Source organism: Oncorhynchus mykiss, chromosome 29, assembly GCF_057628025.1.
Source record: "Oncorhynchus mykiss isolate SJ-2025 chromosome 29, ASM5762802v1, whole genome shotgun sequence".
NCBI classification, from domain to species: domain Eukaryota; kingdom Metazoa; phylum Chordata; class Actinopteri; order Salmoniformes; family Salmonidae; genus Oncorhynchus; species Oncorhynchus mykiss.
In genome coordinates this window covers 1,821,747-1,842,500 of record NC_143050.1, presented here as the reverse complement: position 1 = coordinate 1,842,500, position 20,754 = coordinate 1,821,747, and the positions used below count along the sequence as shown (strand labels likewise).

General features: G+C 52.2%; 1 protein-coding gene across 1 annotated transcript in view; it reads right to left on the bottom strand.

The window, feature by feature from the left end:
* tmem135 (transmembrane protein 135) overlaps positions 1 to 20,754 on the bottom strand; it is a 30,008-nt gene that overhangs the window by 8,568 nt on the left and 686 nt on the right. Inside the window, 11 exon segments of the mRNA XM_090226223.1 lie at positions 5,618 to 5,680; positions 5,753 to 5,799; positions 5,956 to 6,055; positions 6,057 to 6,119; positions 8,902 to 8,951; positions 8,954 to 8,980; positions 8,983 to 9,010; positions 13,309 to 13,374; positions 13,511 to 13,544; positions 14,468 to 14,560; positions 14,822 to 14,949. Of these exon segments, the coding sequence (XP_090082349.1) occupies positions 5,618 to 5,680; positions 5,753 to 5,799; positions 5,956 to 6,055; positions 6,057 to 6,119; positions 8,902 to 8,951; positions 8,954 to 8,980; positions 8,983 to 9,010; positions 13,309 to 13,374; positions 13,511 to 13,544; positions 14,468 to 14,560; positions 14,822 to 14,949 (699 nt within the window).

The following is a 20,754-nucleotide window of genomic DNA, read 5'->3' as shown; positions in this document are numbered from 1 at the left end:
ACTGAGACGCAACATCACCAGACTTCTGGGAACGCTTGTGAAGCCAACCAGGCCGACCAGGCACACTAGGACAACCAAGATAACCAGGACAACCAGGCCGACCAGGACAACCAGGACAACCAAGATAACCAGGACAACCAGGCCGACCAGGACAACCAGGACAACCAAGATGACCAGGACAACCAGGCCGATCAGGACAACCAGGCACACCAGGACGACCAGGCCAACCACGCACACCAGGACAACCAAGATGACCAGGCCGACCAGGCACACCAGGACAACCAGGCCGACCAGGCACACCAGGACAACCAAGATAACCAGGACAACCAGGCCGACCAGGACAACCAGGACAACCAGGCCGACCAGGCACACCAGGCCGACCAGGCACACCAGGACAACCAGGCCGACCAGGCATACCAGGACAACCAAGATAACCAGGACAACCAGGCCGACCAGGACAACCAGGCCGACCAGGCACACCAGGACAACCAAGATGACCAGGACAACCAGGCCGATCAGGACAACCAGGCACACCAGGACGACCAGGCCAACCATGCACACCAGGACAACCAAGATGACCAGGCCGACCAGGCACACCAGGACAACCAGGCCGACCAGGCACACCAGGACAACCAAGATGACCAGGACAACCAGGCCGATCAGGCCAACCAGGCACACCAGGACGACCAGGCCAACCAGGCACACCAGGACAACCAAGATAACCAGGACAACCAGGCCGACCAGGACAACCAGGCCGACCAGGCACACCAGGACAACCAGACACACCAGGCACACCAGGACAACCAGGCCGACCAGGCACACCAGGACAACCAAGATGACCAGGACAACCAGGCCGACCAGGCACACCAGGACAACCAAGATGACCAGGACAACCAGGCACACCAGGCACACCAGGACAACCAAGATAACCAGGACAACCAGGCCGACCAGGACAACCAGGACAACCAGGCACACCAGGACAACCAGGCCGACCAGGCACACCAGGATAACCAAGATGACCAGGACAACCAGGCCGACCAGGCACACCAGGACGACCAAGATGACCAGGATAACCAGGCCGACCAGGACAACCAGGCCGACCAGGACGGGACTTGGGGTTAAAGAAGTCATTGAGAGAAATGAAACATTCTTCCTTAGTTGTTAATTTTCTCTAAATCTAAAAGCACATCCCTGATTGGAGCCAATGTCTTCAGTAGTGGACCATATTACTACTCCAGCCTTGTGAAAGTGACAAAGACATGTTTTTATCTTCATTTTAAAAAATGACTTTATATCGAAGGAGTGCGTTGACGGCCTGCACACGCACAGTTCAGCACGAGACAACCATTAGACCAGATGACGTGTTTCTGCGCACAAGCTTATAGCTAGCCAACGTCGACATGACATCGCCTACAAACATGATCTGAGATTTCTATTGGAGAAGCAGTTTCTGCCTATCTTCACACTGTACCGTCTTTCACAATAAACTTTATTGACCATCTACATGGAAATTCATTTTGTGAGGTCAGCATACAAACACCCCCTAGATAATACATTATAGTCAGGGCTGTCAAATAACCCCAAGATAATACACTATAGTCAGGGCTGTCAAATACCCCCAAGATAATAGACTATAGTCAGGGCTGTCAAATACCCAAGATAATACACTATAGTCAGGGCTGTCAAATACCCAAGATAATACACTATAGTCAGGGCTGTCAAATACCCAAGATAATACACTATAGTCAGGGCTGTCAAATACCCCCAAGATAATAGACTATAGTCAGGGCTGTCAAATACCCAAGATAATACACTATAGTCAGGGCTGTCAAATATCCCCAAGATAATACTATATATAGCCCCTCTACTGTATATAGCCCCTCTACTGGGGAGGAGACAGGTTAAAGAATGCCTTTAAGCCTTGAGAATTGGATTGTGTACGTGTGCCATTCAGAGGGTGAATTGACAAAAGACTTCAGTGCCTTTGAACGGGGTAATGGTAGTAGGTGCCAGGCGCACCGGTTTGTGTCAAGAACTGCAACGCTGCTGGGTTTTTCACACAACAGTTTCTGGTCTGTATCAAGAATGATTCACCACCCAAAAGACATCCAGCCAACTTGACACAACTGTGGGAAACATTGGAGTCAACATGGACCAGCATCCCTGTGGAACGCTTTGGACACCTTGTAGAGTCCATGCCCCGACAAAATGAGGTTGAGGGCAAAGGGGGGGGGGGGGGGGGCACCTTAATGTTTTGTACATTCAGTGTACAGTGCTGTGAAATTACTTGAAACTCCTCCCAGACTCAAGGGTTTATTCGGAGGACCTCAGAGAGCTCTTTTGATCTCGGCATAACATGTTACCACACACCTGTATGTTTAAGACCAAACCAGACCCAGTTCCTGATCTTCATGGAAGGCTGGACCCTACCAAAACCAGACCCAGTTCCTGATCTTCATGGAAGGCTGGACCCTACCAAACCAGACCCAGTTTCTGATCTTCATGGAAGGCTGGACCCAACCAAACCAGACCCAGTTTCTGATCTTCATGGAAGGCTGGACCCTACCAAAACCAGACCCAGTTTCTGACCTTCATGGAAGGCTGGACCCTACCAAAACCAGACCCAGTTTCCGATCTTCATGGAAGGCTGGACCCTACCAAAACCAGACCCAGTTTCTGATCTTCATGGAAGGCTGGACCCTACCAAAACCAGACCCAGTTTCTGATCTTCATGGAAGGCTGGACCCTACCAAACCAGACCCAGTTTCTGATCTTCATGGAAGGCTGGACCCAACCAAACCAGACCCAGTTTCTGATCTTCATGGAAGGCTGGACCCTACCAAAACCAGACCCAGTTTCTGACCTTCATGGAAGGCTGGACCCTACCAAACCAGACCCAGTTTCTGATCTTCATGGAAGGCTGGACCCTACCAAAACCAGACCCAGTTTCCAATCTTCATGGAAGGCTGGACCCTACCAAAACCAGACCCAGTTTCCAATCTTCATGGAAGGCTGGACCCAACCAAACCAGACCCCGTTTCCGATCTTCATGGAAGGCTGGACCCTACCAAAACCAGACCCAGTTTCCGATCTTCATGGAAGGCTGGACCCTACCAAACCAGACCCAGTTTCTGATCTTCATGGAAGGCTGGACCCTACCAGACAAAGTCTGGACCTTCCAAGTTGCTCTCTAATGATTTCTAAGCATCACCTGTTTTTGGTGCACCTGATTCTATGATAGAGGTGGGGTTGGGCCGTCTGATTCTATGATAGAGGTGGGGGTTGGGCCGCCTGATTCTATGATAAAGGTGGGGGTTGGGCCGCCTAATTCTATGATAAAGGTGGGGGTTGGGCCACCTGATTCTATGATAGAGGTGGGGGTTGGGACGCCTGATTCTATGATAAAGGTGGGGGTTGGGCCGCCTGATTCTATGATAAAGGTGGGGGTTGGGCCGCCTGATTCTATGATAAAGGTGGGGGTTGGGCCGCCTGATTCTATGATAAAGGTGGGGGTTGGGCCGCCTTTCTATATAAATCATTGCAAAGTGTATTTGTTAAATTAGGTTTTCTTTACTGTCAATCGTGTTGAAATGGAGATTAAATAGCCATGTCCAAAAAAATACTTCTCAGGTGTTTCCTTCCTCACAGCACCTGACGGGTATCTCACCTTGACACAGTAGACTATGCAGTTGTCCTGGTAGCGACCAGGTATCTCACCTTGACACAGTAGACGATGCAGTTGTCCTGGTAGCGACCAGGTATCTCACCTTGACACAGTAGACTATGCAGTTGTCCTGGTAGCGACCAGGTTTCTCACCTTGACACAGTAGACTATGCAGTTGTCCTGGTAGCGACCAGGTATCTCACCTTGACACAGTAGACTATGCAGTTGTCCTGGTAGCGACCAGGTATCTCACCTTGACACAGTAGACTATGCAGTTGTCCTGGTAGCGACCAGGTATCTCACCTTGACACAGTAGACTATGCAGTTGTCCTGGTAGCGACCAGGTATCTCACCTTGACACAGTAGACTATGCAGTTGTCCTGGTAGCGACCAGGTATCTCACCTTGACACAGTAGACTATGCAGTTGTCCTGGTAGCGACCAGGTATCTCACCTTGACGCAGTAGACTATGCAGTTGTCCTGGTAGCGACCAGGTATCTCACCTTGACGCAGTAGACTATGCAGTTGTCCTGGTAGCGACCAGGTATCTCACCTTGACGCAGTAGACTATGCAGTTGTCCTGGTAGCGACCAGGTATCTCACCTTGACGCAGTAGACTATGCAGTTGTCCTGGTAGCGACCAGGTATCTCACCTTGACGCAGTAGACTATGCAGTTGTCCTGGTAGCGACCAGGTATCTCACCTTGACACAGTAGACTATGCAGTTGTCCTGGTAGCGACCAGGTATCTCACCTTGACACAGTAGACTATGCAGTTGTCCTGGTAGCGACCAGGTATCTCACCTTGACACAGTAGACTATGCAGTTGTCCTGGTAGCGACCAGGTATCTCACCTTGACACAGTAGACTATGCAGTTGTCCTGGTAGCGACCAGGTATCTCACCTTGACACAGTAGACTATGCAGTTGTCCTGGTAGCGACCAGGTATCTCACCTTGACACAGTAGACTATGCAGTTGTCCTGGTAGCGACCAGGTATCTCACCTTGACACAGTAGACTATGCAGTTGTCCTGGTAGCGACCAGGTATCTCACCTTGACACAGTAGACTATGCAGTTGTCCTGGTAGCGACCAGGTATCTCACCTTGACACAGTAGACTATGCAGTTGTCCTGGTAGCGACCAGGTATCTCACCTTGACACAGTAGACTATGCAGTTGTCCTGGTAGCGACCAGGTATCTCACCTTGACACAGTAGACTATGCAGTTGTCCTGGTAGCGACCAGGTATCTCACCTTGACACAGTAGACTATGCAGTTGTCCTGGTAGCGACCAGGTATCTCACCTTGACACAGTAGACTATGCAGTTGTCCTGGTAGCGACCAGGTATCTCACCTTGACACAGTAGACTATGCAGTTGTCCTGGTAGCGACCAGGTATCTCACCTTGACACAGTAGACTATGCAGTTGTCCTGGTAGCGACCAGGTATCTCACCTTGACACAGTAGACTATGCAGTTGTCCTGGTAGCGACCAGGTATCTCACCTTGACACAGTAGACTATGCAGTTGTCCTGGTAGCGACCAGGTATCTCACCTTGACACAGTAGACTATGCAGTTGTCCTGGTAGCGACCAGGTATCTCACCTTGACACAGTAGACTATGCAGTTGTCCTGGTAGCGACCAGGTATCTCACCTTGACACAGTAGACTATGCAGTTGTCCTGGTAGCGACCAGGTATCTCACCTTGACACAGTAGACTATGCAGTTGTCCTGGTAGCGACCAGGTATCTCACCTTGACACAGTAGACTATGCAGTTGTCCTGGTAGCGACCAGGTATCTCACCTTGACACAGTAGACTATGCAGTTGTCCTGGTAGCGACCAGGTATCTCACCTTGACACAGTAGACTATGCAGTTGTCCTGGTAGCGACCAGGTATCTCACCTTGACACAGTAGACTATGCAGTTGTCCTGGTAGCGACCAGGTATGTCACCTTGACACAGTAGACTATGCAGTTGTCCTGGTAGGTACCAGGTATGTCTGCCTTGCCCTGTGACTGCGTGTGTGTGGTAACGTTACGGGTGTGTCCTCACTTAGCCCCTGGTGAGCGTGATGAGGGACTTCCTGCCGGATGCCGGGCTTCTGTTGACCTCTGTGACTCTGTGTTGCTGGTAGCTGTGCTCGAGAGTGTGAGTGCAAACATCTCCTTTTACGCATCGATCTGGTCCATGCTTGCATCTGGAGACAGACACACTCACTACACTCTGTGTGTGTGCTTGATGTTACTGTTGTGTGTGTGTGTGTGTAAACGTTCTGTGTGTGTGTCCTCACATAGATTCCAGCATCTCCTGGTGAGGGTGATGAGGGACTTCCTGCCGGATGCCGGGCTTCCTTGTGACCCTTTGACTCTGTGTTGACGGATGTCTCCCGGGGTTTGGATAGCTGTGCTCGGACAGGTTGGAGTGTGTTGGAATCTCCTCCTTCCCACGATGAACCTGGGGAGGAACGCAATCACAACAGCACAGATATATATATATATAGAGAGAGAGAGAGAAAGATAGATAAACACTTCCCCTAACCTCTAGTTATAACGGTCAGAACAGATCAGGTAGATACAGTGGGGCAATAAAGTATTTCATCAGCCACCAATTGTGCAAGCTCTCCCACTTAAAAAAGATAGAGAGGCCTGTAATTTTCATCATAGGTACACTTCAACTATGACAGACAAAATGAGGGGAAAACATCCAGAAAATCACATTGTAGGATTTTTAATGAATTTATTTGCAAATTATGGTGGAAAATAAGTATTTGGTCACCTACAAACAAGCAAGTTCTGGCTCTCACAGACCTGTAACTTCTTCTTTAAGAGGCTCCTCTTGTCCTCCACTCGTTACCTGTATTAATGGCACCTGTTTGAACTTGTTATCAGTATAAAAGACACCTGTCCACAACCTCAAACAGTCACACTCCAAACTCCACTATGGCCAAGACCAAAGAGCTGTCAAAGGACACAGAAACAAAATTGTAGACCTGCACCAGGCTGGGAAGACTGAATCTGCAATAGGTAAGCAGCTTGGTTTGAAGAAATCAAATGTGGGAGCAATTATCAGGAAATGGAAGACATACAAGACCACTGATAATCTCCCTCAATCTGGGGCTGCGCCAAGATCCAGCCCCGTGGGGTCAAAATGATCACAAGAACGGTGAGCAAAAATCCCAGAACCACACGGGGGGACCTAGTGAATGACCTGCAGAGAGCTGGGACCAAAGTAACAAAGCCTACCATCAGCAAGGGCATTGAAGATGACATGCGATTCTGGGCTGGGTCTTTCAGCATGACAATGATCCCAAACACACCGCCTGGGCAACGAAGGAGTGGCTTCGTAAGAAGCATTTCAAGGTCTTGGAGTGGCCTAGCCAGTCTCCAGATCTCAACCCCATAGAAAATCTTTGGAGGGAGTTGAAGTTCATGTTGCCCAGCAACAGCCCCAAAACATCACTGATTAGAGGAGATCTGCATGTAGGAATGGGCCAAAAGACTTTTGACCTCTGTCATTGCCAACAAAGGGTATATAACAAATTATTGAGATAAACTTTTGTTATTGACCAAATACTTATTTCCACCATAATTTACAAATAAATTCATTAAAAATCCTACAATGTGATTTTCTTTCTCATTTGTCTGTCATAGTTGAAGTGTTCCTATGATGAATATTACAGGCCTCTCTCGTCTTTTTAAATGGGAGAACTTGCACCATTGGTGGTTGACTAAATACTTTTTTGCCCCACTGTGTATCTATATAAGATAAACACTTCCCTAAAATCTAGCTATAACGGTAGTAGTACGCAGAGTATAACACCATGGGACCACGCAGCGATCATGCCGCTAGGAAGGAGACGCGTTCTGTCTCCCTCCATCTCCCCCCTCGGCCCTCGATCTCCCCCCTCGGCACTCCATCTCTCCCCTCGGCCCTCCATCTCCCCCCGCGATCCCCCCCTCGGCCCTCCATCTCCCCACGATCTCCACCCCTCCATCTCTCCCCCTTCGGCCCTCCATTAGCCCACGATCTCCCCCCTCGGCCCTCCATTTCCCGTCGGCCCTCCATCCCCCCCCCACGATCTCCCCTCTCGGCCCTCCATCTCTCCCCCCTCGGCCCTCCATCTCCCCACGATCTCCCCCCTCTGCCCTCCCATTTTCTCCCTCGGCCCTCCATTTCCACCCCGCGATCTCCCCCCTCGGCCCTCCATTTTCCCCCCCTCGGCCCTCCATCCCCCCCCCACGATCTCCCCCTCTCGGCCCTCCCATCTCTCCCCCCTCGGCCCTCCATCTCCCCCCCACGATCTCCCCCCCCTCTGCCCTCCTTTCTTCCCCCTCGGCCCTCCATCTCCCCCCACGATCTCCCCTCGGCCCTCCCATTTACCCCCCCTCGGCCCCCCATCTCTCCCCCTCAGCCCCCATCTCTCCCCCACGGCCCTCCATCTCCCCCCACGGCCCTCCATCTCTCCCCCCACGGCCCTCCATCTCGCCTCCCACCCCCCCTCCATCTCCCCCCTCCATCTCGCCTCCCACGGCCCTCCATCTCCCCCATGGCCCTCCATCTCCCCCACGATCTCCCCGCCTCGCTACTCCCGTCTCCCTGGTCTCTCCCCCCTCGGCCCTCCATCTCCCCCCCCGATCTTCCACCCCTCGCCCCTCCATCTCCCCCCACGATCTCCACCCCTCGCCCCTCCATCTCGCCCCCACGGCCCTCCATCTCCACCCTGGGCCCTCCATCTCCCCTCGCCCCTCCATTTCCCCCCATGGCCCTCCCACCTCCCCCCACGATCTCCCCGCCTCGCCCCTCCCATCTCCCCCCTGGGCCCTCCATCTCCCCCCTCGCCCCTCCATCTCGCCGCCCCGGCCCTCCATCTCCCCCCTCGCCAATCCATTTCCCACCCATGGCCCTCCATCTCCCCCCACCTCGGCCCTCCATCTCGCCGCCCACGCCCCTCATCTCCCCCCTGGGCCCTCCATCTCCCCCTCGCCCCTCCCATCTGATCTTCATGGGCCCTTGGGCCCTCCATCTCCTCCCTCGGCCCTCCATCCCCCCCCCACGATCTTCCCCCCTCCCCCCCACAATCTCCAACCCCTCGACCCTCCATCTCCCCCTCTGCCTCCACAGCCCTCCATATTATCGAAGGTGTAGGGGCTAATTATAATCTTAGCTGAGCCAGCTCTGAGATAGTCTTAGAGCGATGTGGTATCCAACATGGCCGCCATATGTTTGGAGATGGTACAGGTTCATACGGGAGCCTTTGCTTGAGCGCTGAGAAGGAGAATCCTTTAGTCCATCTTTACTCCTGAAGAAGAACATGCAAGAGATGCTGTCATACAGAACAGCAGAACCTGGAGAGAGAGAGAGGTGGGAGAGAGAGAGGTGGGGAGAGAGAGAGAGAGAGAGGTGGGGAGAGAGAGAGAGAGGTGGGGAGAGAGAGAGAGGGGTGGGGAGAGAGAGAGGGGTGGGGGAGAGAGAGGTGGGGAGAGAGAGAGAGAGGTGGGTAGAGAGAGGTGGGGAGGGAGAGAGAGAGGTGGGGAGGGAGAGAGAGAGAGGTGGGGAGAGAGAGAGGTGGGGAGAGAGAGAGAGAGAGGTGGGGAGAGAGAGAGAGGTGTGGGGAGAGAGAGAGGGGTGGGGAGAGAGAGAGGTGGGGAGAGAGAGAGAGGTGGGGAGAGAGAGAGAGAGGTGGGAGAGAGAGAGAGTGGTGCGGAGGAGAGTTGGGGAGAGAGAGAGGTGGGGTAGGAGAGAGAGGGGTGGGAAGGAGGGGTGGGAGGGAGGGGTGGGGGAGGGAGAGGGGTGGGGAGAGAGAGAGGTGGGAGGAGGGAGGGGTGGGAGGGAGAGGGGTGGGGAGAGAGAGAGGGGTGGGGAGAGAGAGAGAGGTGGGGAGGGAGAGAGGGGTGGGGAGGGAGAGGTGGGAGAGAGAGAGAGAGGTGGGGAGAGAGAGAGAGGTGGGGAGAGAGAGAGGTGGGGAGAGAGAGAGGTGGGGAGAGAGAGAGGTGGGGAGAGAGAGGTAGGAAGGAGGGGTGGGGAGGGAGAGGGGGTGGGGGAAGAGAGGGGTGGGGAGAGAGAGAGGTGGGGAGAGAGAGAGAGGTGGGGAGAGAGAGAGAGAGAGAGAGGTGGGAGAGAGCGAGAGGTGGGGAGAGAGAGAGGTGGGGAGAGAGAGAGAGGTGGGGAGAGAGGTGGGGAGAGAGAGAGAGGTGGGGAGAGAGAGAGGTGGGGAGAGAGAGAGGTGGGAGAGAGAGAGAGGTGGGAGAGAGAGAGGTGGGAGAGAGAGAGAGAGGAGTGGGGAGAGAGAGAGAGAGGTGGGAGAGAGAGAGAGGTGGGGAGAGAGAGAGAGGTGGGAGAGAGAGAGGGGTGGGGAGAGAGAGAGGGGTGCGGAGAGAGAGAGGGGTGGGGAGAGAGAGGTGGGGAGAGAGAGGTAGAAGAGAGGTGGGAGAGAGAGAGGTGGGAGAGAGAGAGAGGTGGGGAGAGAGAGAGAGGTGGGGAGAGAGAGAGAGAGGTGGGGAGAGGAGGGGTGGGGAGAGAGAGAGGGATGAGGGGAGAGAGAGAGGGGTGGGGAGAGAGAGAGAGGTGGGGAGAGAGAGAGAGAGAGGTGGGGAGAGAGAGAGAGGTAGGGAAGAGAGGGGTGGGGAGAGAGAGAGGGGTGCGAGAGGGGTGGGGAGAGAGAGGTGGGAAGAGAGAGGTAGGGAGAGAGAGAGAGGTGGGGAGAGAGAGAGAGGTGGGGAGAGAGAGAGAGAGAGGTGGGGAGAGAGAGAGAGAGAGAGGTGGGGAGAGAGAGAGGTGGGAGAGAGAGAGAGGTGGGGAGAGAGAGAGAGAGGTGGGGAGAGAGAGAGGGGTGGGGAGAGAGAGAGGGGTGGGGAGAGAGAGGTAGAGAGAGAGAGGGGTGGGGAGAGAGAGGGGTGGGGAGAGAGAGAGAGGGGTGGGGAGAGAGAGAGGGGTGGGGAGAGAGAGAGGTGGGGAGAGAGAGAGAGGGGTGGGGAGAGAGAGAGAGGTGGGAGAGAGAGAGAGGTGGGGAGAGAGAGAGGTGGGGAGAGAGAGAGAGAGAGGTGGGTAGAGAGAGGTGGGGAGGAAGAGAGAGAGAGGTGGGGAGAGAGAGGTGGGGAGGGAGGAGGGAGGGGTGAGAGAGAGAGAGGTGGGAGAGAGAGAGGGGTGGGGAGAGAGAGAGAGAGGTGGGGAGAGAGAGAGAGGTGGGGAGAGAGAGAGAGAGAGGTGGGGGAGAGAGAGAGAGAGAGGTGGGGAGAGAGAGAGAGAGGTGGGAGAGAGAGAGAGGGGTGGGGAGAGAGAGAGGGGTGGGGAGAGAGAGAGGGGTGGGGAGAGGAGAGAGGGGTGGGGAGAGAGAGAGAGGTGGGGAGAGAGAAAGAGGTGGGGAGAGAGAGAGAGGTGGGGAGAGAGAGAGAGGTGGGGAGAGAGAGAGAGAGGTGGGGGAGAGAGAGAGGTGGGGAGAGAGAGATAGGTGGGAGAGAGAGAGAGAGAGGTGGGGAGAGAGAGAGAGAGGTGGGGAGAGAGAGAGAGAGAGGTGGGGAGAGAGAGAGAGAGAGGTGGGGAGAGAGAGAGAGAGGTGGGGAGAGAGAGAGAGAGAGGTGGGGAGAAGGAGGGGTGGGGAGAGAGAGAGGAGAGGTGGGGAGAGAGAGAGAGAGAGGTGGGGAGAGAGAGAGAGAGGTGGGGAGAGAGAGAGAGAGAGGTGGGGAGAGAGAGAGAGAGAGGTGGAGGGGTGAGGGAGGGGTAGGGAGAGAGAGAGGTGGGGAGAGAGAGAGAGAGAGAGGTGGGGAGAGAGAGAGAGGTGGGAGAGGAGGGGTGGGGGAGGGAGGGGTGGGGGAGAGAGAGAGAGAGAGAGGTGGGGAGAGAGAGAGAGGGGTGGGGAGAGAGAGGGGTGGGGAGAGGAGGGGTGGGGAGAGAGAGAGAGGGGTGGGGGAGAGAGAGAGAGAGAGAGAGGTGGGGAGAGAGAGAGAGGTGGGGGAGGGAGGGGTGGGGAGGGAGAGAGGGGGTGGGGAGAGAGAGAGAGAGAGGTGGGGAGAGAGAGAGGGGTGGGGGAGAGAGAGAGAGAGGTGGGGAGAGAGAGAGAGGGGTGGGGAGAGAGAGAGAGGGGTGGAGAGAGAGAGGTAGGGAGAGAGAGAGGTGGGGAGAGAGAGAGAGGTGTGAGAGAGGTGGGGAGAGAGAGAGAGAGAGAGAGAGAGAGGTGGGGAGAGAGAGAGAGGGGTGGGGAGAGAGAGAGAGGGGTGGGGAGAGAGAGAGAGAGGTGGGGAGAGAGAGAGAGAGAGGTGGAGAGAGAGAGAGAGAGAGGTGGAGAGAGAGAGAGAGAGAGAGAGAGAGAGGTGGGGAGAGAGAGAGAGAGGTGGGGAGAGAGAGACAGAGAGGTGGGGAGAGAGAGGGGTGGGGGAGAGAGAGAGGGGGGTGGGGAGAGAGAGGGGGTGGGAGAGAGAGAGAGAGAGGTGGGGAGAGAGAGAGAGGGGTGGGAGAGAGAGAGAGAGGTGGGGAGAGAGAGAGAGGGGTGGGGAGAGAGAGAGAGGGGTGGGGAGAGAGAGAGAGGGGTGGAGAGAGAGAGAGAGGGGTGGGGAGAGAGAGAAAGAGAGAGAGGTGGGAGAGAGAGAGAGAGAGAGAGATAGAGAGGTGGGAGAGAGAGGAGAGAGAGTGAGATTCATTAGGACTGACACATCCCTCACACTTTCTATCCTCAAAACTACATCTCCTTCCCCCTAAATCCATCCAGCTATCTATCCATTACCATCCTCCCTCTATCCATCTATCCATCCTCCCTCCATCCATCCATCCCTCCCTCCCTCCCCCATCCATCCTCCTCCCCCTAAATCCATCCAAACTCCCTCCATCCCTCCCTCCATCCATCCTCCCCCCTCCATCCATCCATTCTCCCATTCATCCTTCCTTCCTCCCTCCCCATCCTCCTCCATCCATCCTCCCTCCTCCTCCATCCATCCTCCCTCCTCCATCCATCCATCCTCCCCCCTCCTCCTCCATCCATCCATCCATCCTCCCTCCTCCATCCATCCATCCTCCCTACTCCTCCATCCATCCATCCATCCATCCTCCCTCCTCCTCCATCCATCCATCCTCCTCCATCCATCCATCCTCCCTCCTCCATCCATCCATCCTCCCTCCTCCATCCATCCATCCTCCCTCCTCCATCCATCCATCCTCCCTCCTCCTCCTCCATCCATCCATCCTCCCTCCTCCTCCTCCATCCATCCATCCATCCATCCATCCATCCTCCCTCCTCCTCCTCCTCCATCATCCTCCCTCCTCCTCCTCCATCCATCCATCCTCCCTCCATCCATCCATCCATCCTCCCCTCCCTCCCTCCCTCCCTCCCTCCCTCCCTCCCTCCTCCTCCATCCATCCTACCTCCTCCTCCCTCCATCCATCCTCCTCCTCCATCCATCCTCCCTACTCCTCCTCCTCCATCCATCCATCCTCCCTACTCCTCCTCTTCCATCCATCCATCCATCCTCCCTCCTCCTCCATCCATCCATCCTCCCTACTTACTCCTCCTCCATCCATCCATCCTCCCTACTCCTCCTCCTTCTCCATCCATCCATCCTCCCTACTCCTCCTCCTTCTCCATCCATCCATCCTCCCTACTCCTCCTCCTCCATCCATCCATCCTCCCTACTCCTCCTCCATCCATCCATCCTACCTCCCCGTGTTTGAGGGGGTTGACGATGCCTCGTGTGACAGCCATACGGAACAAGGTCTCTGTCGCCTAGGAAACAAAACACACACAAACAATAGTTATTCACATGTATGTCTGCCCACCCACATTCCCATCATATGATCTCAGTGTAACAGCAGGGCTGTAACAAGTAGAGAGGTGGTCAGAAGAGGTTCAGGTCTCTTACCAGGTTGGCCATGTAGATCGTCAGCAGACCTCTCCTACAAGAAAACACATCAAGAAGAATGATTAAACCTGTGGAGAGAAAACAGGGAGGAGAGGAGAGAGGACAGGAGAAAAGAGGAGAGAGAGGAGAGGAGAAAAGAGGAGAGAGAGGAGAAAAGAGGGGAGAGGAGAGGAGAAAAGAGAGGAGAGGAGAAAAGAGGGGAGAGGAGAGGAGAAAAGAGGGGAGAGGAGAGGAGAAAAGAGGAGAGAGAGGAGAGGAGAAAAGAGGGGAGAGGAGAAAAGAGGGGAGAGGAGAAAAGAGGGGAGAGGAGAGGAGAAAAGAGGGGAGAGGAGAGGAGAAAAGAGGGGAGAGGAGAGGAGAAAAGAGGGGAGAGGAGAGGAGAAAAGAGGGGAGAGGAGAGGAGAAAAGAGGAGAGAGAGGAGAGGAGAAAAGAGGGGAGAGGAGAGGAGAAAAGAGGGGAGAGGAGAGGAGAAAAGAGGGAGAGGAGAGGAGAAAAGAGGGGAGAGGAGAGGAGAAAAGAGGAGAGAGGAGAGGAGAAAAGAGGAGAGAGAGGAGAGGAGAAAGGGGGGGAGAGGAGAGGAGAAAAGAGGGGAGAGGAGAGGAGAAAAGAGGAGAGAGAGGAGAGGAGAAAAGAGGGGAGAGGAGAGGAGAAAAGAGGGGAGAGGAGAGGAGAAAAGAGGGGAGAGGAGAGGAGAAAAGAGGGGAGAGGAGAGGAGAAAAGAGGGGAGAGGAGAGGAGAAAAGAGGGGAGAGGAGAAAAGAGGGGAGAGGAGAGGAGAAAAGAGGGGAGAGGAGAGGAGAAAAGAGGGGAGGGGGGAAAAGGGAAGAGAATAAAGGAAGAGAAAAGGGAAGAAGAGGAAAGGGGAAGAAAGGGGAAGGGAGGGGATGAGAGGGCAGGGGAGAAAATGGGAGAGAGCATAGAGGAGGAAATGGGAGGGGAGAGGAGAAAAGAGGTTACCTGCTCTTGCGTTCCATGAGGATAGAGATGTAAGAGGCAGGTAGAGCTGCACCGAACCCAGCGGACCAGGAGGTGAAGCCACCCAGCAGTTTCCTAACACACACCAAACAAGATAACAACATATCTGAAGTCTTATCTGACACTGCCTGGCCCCTTCTAGTACACTATGGACTTCACCCCCTACACCCTACTGGGCCAAAGGACAGAGACTGCTTCAAAGCCCTCTGATTGGCTATCAGGTCAGGCCACTCAAGGACTCTGTGTGTGTGTGTGTGTGTGTGTGTGTGTGGCTGTGTGTGTGTGTGTGGCTGGCTGTGTGTGTGGCTGTGTATGTCTGGCTGTGTGTGTGTTTACCTGAGGATGCAGAAGAAGGCGATGTAGAGTCCTCCATTAGCGGTGAGGAAGGACGTGGACTGAAGGATCTCAGGGAGGAGTCTCTTCAGGTAATACTCCTTCTTCCTCCTCCGCAGGATGGCTGCTATCTGCACACACACACACACACACACACACACACACACACACACACACACACACACACACACACACACACACACACACACACACACACACTTGAGTTCAGGAAGTCAACATCAAATTGCCTTACCGTCCAGGGTCAGAACAGATCAACTAGCCTTACTGTCCAGGGTCAGAACAGATCGACTAGCCTTACCGTCCAGGGTCAGAACAGATCGACTAGCCTTACCGTCCAGGGTCAGAACAGATCGACTAGCCTTACCGTCCAGGGTCAGAACAGATCGACTAGCCTTACCGTCCAGGGTCAGAACAGATCGACTAGCCTTACCGTCCAGGGTCAGAACAGATCGACTAGCCTTACCGTCCAGGGTCAGAACAGATCGACTAGCCTTACCGTCTAGGGTCAGAACAGATCGACTAGCCTTACCGTCCAGGGTCAGAACAGATCGACTAGCCTTACCGTCCAGGGTCAGAACAGATCAACTAGCCTTACCGTCCAGGGTCAGAACAGATCGACTAGCCTTACTGTCCAGGGTCAGAACAGATCGACTAGCCTTACCGTCCAGGGTCAGAACAGATCGACTAGCCTTACCGTCCAGGGTCAGAACAGATCAACTAGCCTTATGGAGAGAGAGGAGACAGAGTAAGAGGGACAATAAAAGAGAGAGGGAGACAGAGTAAGAGGAACACATGGAGAGAGAGGAGACAGTGTAAGAGGAACACATGGAGAGAGAGGAGACAGAGTAAGAGGGACACATGGAGAGAGAGGAGACAGAGTAAGAGGGACACATGGAGAGAGAGGAGACAGTAAGAGGGACACATGGAGAGAGAGGAGACAGTAAGAGGGACACATGGAGAGAGAGGAGACAGTAAGAAGGACATACAGACAATGACAGCTGGTGTCTAGTAGTATAATAAGCCTCTTAGTTCACCAGACAGAACTCCACATGTAGGTTACTGTAGTGTAGGTTACTGTAGTGTAGGTTACTGTAGTATAGGTTACTGTAGTATAGGTTACTCTAGTGTACTTACTGTATGTTACTGTAGTGTACTTGTTACTGTGGTGTAGTGTGCCGTAGAGTACTTGCTATCAGGCCTGGAATTTCATGATTTTAGGGTCAAGGCCATTAGGCCTTCAAGGAGGTTCCCAACATGCCAGGGCAACGAGGCCATCTGCCGGGGCACCGAGAACATCTGCCGGGGCACCGAGAACATCTGCCGGGGCACGAGAACATCTGCCAGGGCACCGAGGCCATCTGCCAGGGCACCGAGGCCATCTGCCAGGGCACCGAGGCCATCTGCCAGGGCACCGAGGCCATCTGCCAGGGCACCAAGGCCATGGTGTTCAGACCATAGGAATGTTAAGGGTATTATTGTATACACACCTCCTCATATGCCATTGAAACCAGTATTTCTCATGTTCTCAAATTGTACAGCAGCCAAAGACACAATCCTAGTCATATTAACAACCCATGGCAACAACCCACGGCAACAACCCATAGCAACGCAACAACCCATAGCAAAAACCCATCGCAACAACCCATTAACAAACCACTGTAACAACCCACGGCAACAACCCACGGCAACAACCCACGGCAACAAGAAACGGCAATAACCCACGGTAACAACCCATAGTAACAACCCATTAACCCATACTGATAACAAGTTCAAACTGGTGCCATTAATACAGGTAGCGAGTGGAGGACAGAGGAGCCTCTTAAAGAAGAAGTTACAGGTCTGTGAGAGCCAGAAATCTTGCTTGTTTGTAGGTGACCAAATACTTATTTTCCACCATAATTTGCAAATAAATTGAATCTCTATCCACACTCACAGGGAGCGATACACATCTACCTCCATCACTCCAGTATCCCTGTCTCCTATACATATCTACCTCCATCACTCCAGTATCCCTGTCTCCTTCCCCCTATACATATCTACCTCCATCACTCCAGTATCCCTGTCTCCTTCCCCCTATACATATCTACCTCCATCACTCCAGTATCCCTGTCTCCTTCCCCCTATACATATCTACCTCCATCACTCAGTATCCCTGTACATTGTTAATATGGTACTGGACCTGACTGAGCCTGTATATAATATGGTACTGGACCTGACTGAGCCTGTATATAATATGGTACTGGACCTGAGCCTGTATATAATATGGCACTGGACCTGACTGAGCCTGTATATAATATGGTACTGGACCTGAGCCTGTATATAAGATGGTACTGGACCTGAGCCTGTATATAAGATGGTACTGGACCTGAGCCTGTATATAATATGGTACTGGACCTGACTGAGCCTGTATATAAGATGGTACTGGACCTGAGCCTGTATATAATATGGCACTGGACCTGACTGAGCCTGTATATAATATGGCACTGGACCTGACTGAGCCTGTATATAATATGGTACTGGACCTGAGCCTGTATATAAGATGGTACTGGACCTGACTGAGCCTGTATATAAGATGGTACTGGACCTGACTGAGCCTGTATATAAGATGGTACTGGACCTGAGCCTGTATATAAGATGGTACTGGACCTGACTGAGCCTGTATATAATATGGTACTGGACCTGACTGAGCCTGTATATAATATGGTACTGGACCTGACTGAGCCTGTATATAATATGGTACTGGACCTGACTGAGCCTGTATATAATATGGCACTGGACCTGACTGAGCCTGTATATAATATGGTACTGGACCTGACTGAGCCTGTATATAAGATGGTACTGGACCTGAGCCTGTATATAAGATGGTACTGGACCTGACTGAGCCTGTATATAATATGGTACTGGACCTGAGCCTGTATATAATATGGTACTGGACCTGACTGAGCCTGTATATAATATGGTACTGGACCTGAGCCTGTATATAAGATGGTACTGGACCTGCGCCTGTATATAAGATGGTACTGGACCTGAGCCTGTATATAATATGGTTACTTTGTGCTGTTCTCATTTCTTTGTGTATTGTGTTCGACCGTGTAATTTTAAGTACTCCATTGATATAGATTACTGCATGGTTGGGTTTAACTGTACTTGTGACATTAAAACTATCTGTAGGCCTAACAGGAGTTCAGGGAGAAGAACTGTGTGATGCTTGGCTTTGTTTTTTTGTGCAACACTAGAGTTAGAGAAAAAGCTATATTGTCTTCAAGACAACGGGCAGCCACATAGCAACATTCCACCAAATAGTTTTACAGTATTTTGTTTTTCCATCTCTGGTTAAAGATAAGAGTTTTGAAATCCGTTCGAGTACTAGATTACTCATGTCAATCCATCTACTGACCTGTACTCCTCCACCTAAAGACTCTCAGTTCATGTGAAACTAAATTCCCTGGTTTGATGAAACCAAGTTTGAACTCTTTGGACCTGAATGCCAAGCATCAGATCTGTAGGAAACCTGTCACCATCCCTACGGTGAAGCATGGTGGTGGCAGCATCATGCTGTGGAGATGTTTTTCAGGAGGACTGCGAGACGAGACAGGATTGAGGGAAAGATGAACGGAGCAAAGTACAGAGAGATCCTTGATGAAACCTGCTCCAGAGCGCTCAGGACCTCAGACTGGGGTGAAGGTTCACCTTCCAACAGGACAACGACCCTAAGCACACAGCCAAGACAATTTAGGAGTGGATTCAGGACTCTGAATGTCCTTGAGTGACCCAGCCAGAGCTCGGACTTGAACCCGATCGAACATCTCTGGAGAGACCTGAAAATAGCTGTGCAGCAACGCTCCCCATCCAACCTGACAGAGCTAGAGAGGGTCTGCAGAGAAGAATGGGAGAAACTCCCCAAATACAGGTGTGCCAAGCTTGTAGCGTCATACCCAAGAAGACTTGAGGCTGTAACCGCTGCCAAAGGTGCTTCAACAAAGTACTGAGTAAAGGGTCTGAAAACATATGTAAATGGGATATTTCTGTATTTTTTACAACCTGTTTTTGGTTTGTCATTATGGGGTATTGCGATGTCATTATGGGGTATTGTGATGTCATTATGGGGTAGTGTGACAGACAGTCACTGGGCCATGGGAGACCACTAGATAGTCACTGGGCCATAAGAGACCACTAGATAGTCACTGGGCCATGGGAGACCACTAGACAGTCACTGGGCCATGGGAGACCACTAGACAGTCACTGGGCCATGGGAGACCACTAGATAGTCACTGGGCCATGGAGATCACTAGATAGTCACTGGGCCATGGAGACCACTAGACAGTCACCGGGCCATGGGAGACCACTAGATAGTCACTGGGCCATGGGAGACCACTAGACAGTCACTGGGCCATGTCACTGGGCCATGGGAGACCACTAGACAGTCACTGGGCCATGGGAGACCAGTAGACAGTCACTGGGCCATGGAGACCACTAGATAGTCACCGGACCATGGAGACCACTAGATAGTCACCGGACCATGGGAGACCACTAGATAGTCACTGGGCCATGGGAGACCACTAGACAGTCACTGGGCCATGGGAGACCACTAGATAGTCACTGGGCCATGGAGATCACTAGACAGTTACTGGGCCATGGGAGACCACTAGATAGTACAGGTTGGCTCAGTCTAACTACAATAATATATGTTACTGTTTCATCAGAGAGACACAAAGATGAAGATAACAAAATGTAATCGCTGAATTCACTTTATGTTTGCCATTTCATGCAGCCAATAGAATAGTACTAGACTGAACAAATGGTTTTGTATTATGATTTCACATTGTTGAGAGAGATCATCCACACAAAGTAATGAGACTGGGTGTGAGAGTCTGCCTCGAAGATAATATGTGAAAGCCTCGTGTAATCAGCCCTCCAACATATACAGAAGACCAAGGACATCCACACTCATCAGTTGAACCGCTTTTAATGAAGACAGCAGCAACTGGTAGTTGTTAGTTTTGTTAGAGTGTTGGGCCAGTAACCGAAAGGTTGCGAGATCGAATCCCTGAGCTGACATGTTTAAAAAAAACTCTTGTCTTTCTGCCCCTGAACAAGGCAGTTAACCCCACTGTTCCTCAGGAGGCCGTCATTGAAAATAAAAAGTTGTTTTTAACTGACTTGCCCTAGTTAAATAAAGGTCACTTTTTTTTTAACAAATCATTAATCTCAGTGATTGACAGTATACAGGTATTACTGCATGTTGACTAACCAATAGCTGTGATTGACAGTATACAGGTATTACTGCATGTTGACTAACCAATAGCTTGTGATTGACAGGTATTACTGCATGTTGACTAACCAATAGCTGTGATTGACAGTATACAGGTATTACTGCATGTTGACTAACCAATAGCTGTGATTGACAGTATACAGGTATTACTGCATGTTGACTAACCAATAGCTTGTGATTGACAGGTATTACTGCATGTTGACTAACCAATAGCTGTGAAACGACATTAAATCCAGTCATGATCAGTTTCATACATTTAGTAGATTTCCTTCATATCTGCATTGACGTTGTTGGTTGGCTAGAAAAACAAAACTTGCCATTACACTTTTTTGGGAAGCTGGTCCTGCCGGTCATTTGCCAAAAGACATGGGAAATGTCCAGGAATGACTTTTTGGCAAATGACCTGGAGAGGAATGTTATCTAATATGTCTGGTAACCAGGCAGAGGGTTATCGGTTTGAAGAGCACACGTATCAGACAGTCCTTGGACTTGGAACCCCCCACTCAGCATAACATATAACACCACCCACTGGGTAAAACAACCCGTGGAGAGAAGAAAACACTATTTTTTGCCAATGGCTCCCTTTCTGGAAATGTCCAAGGGGCCCCCAAACTGTACAAGTGTGCCAAGTTTCATGATAAAA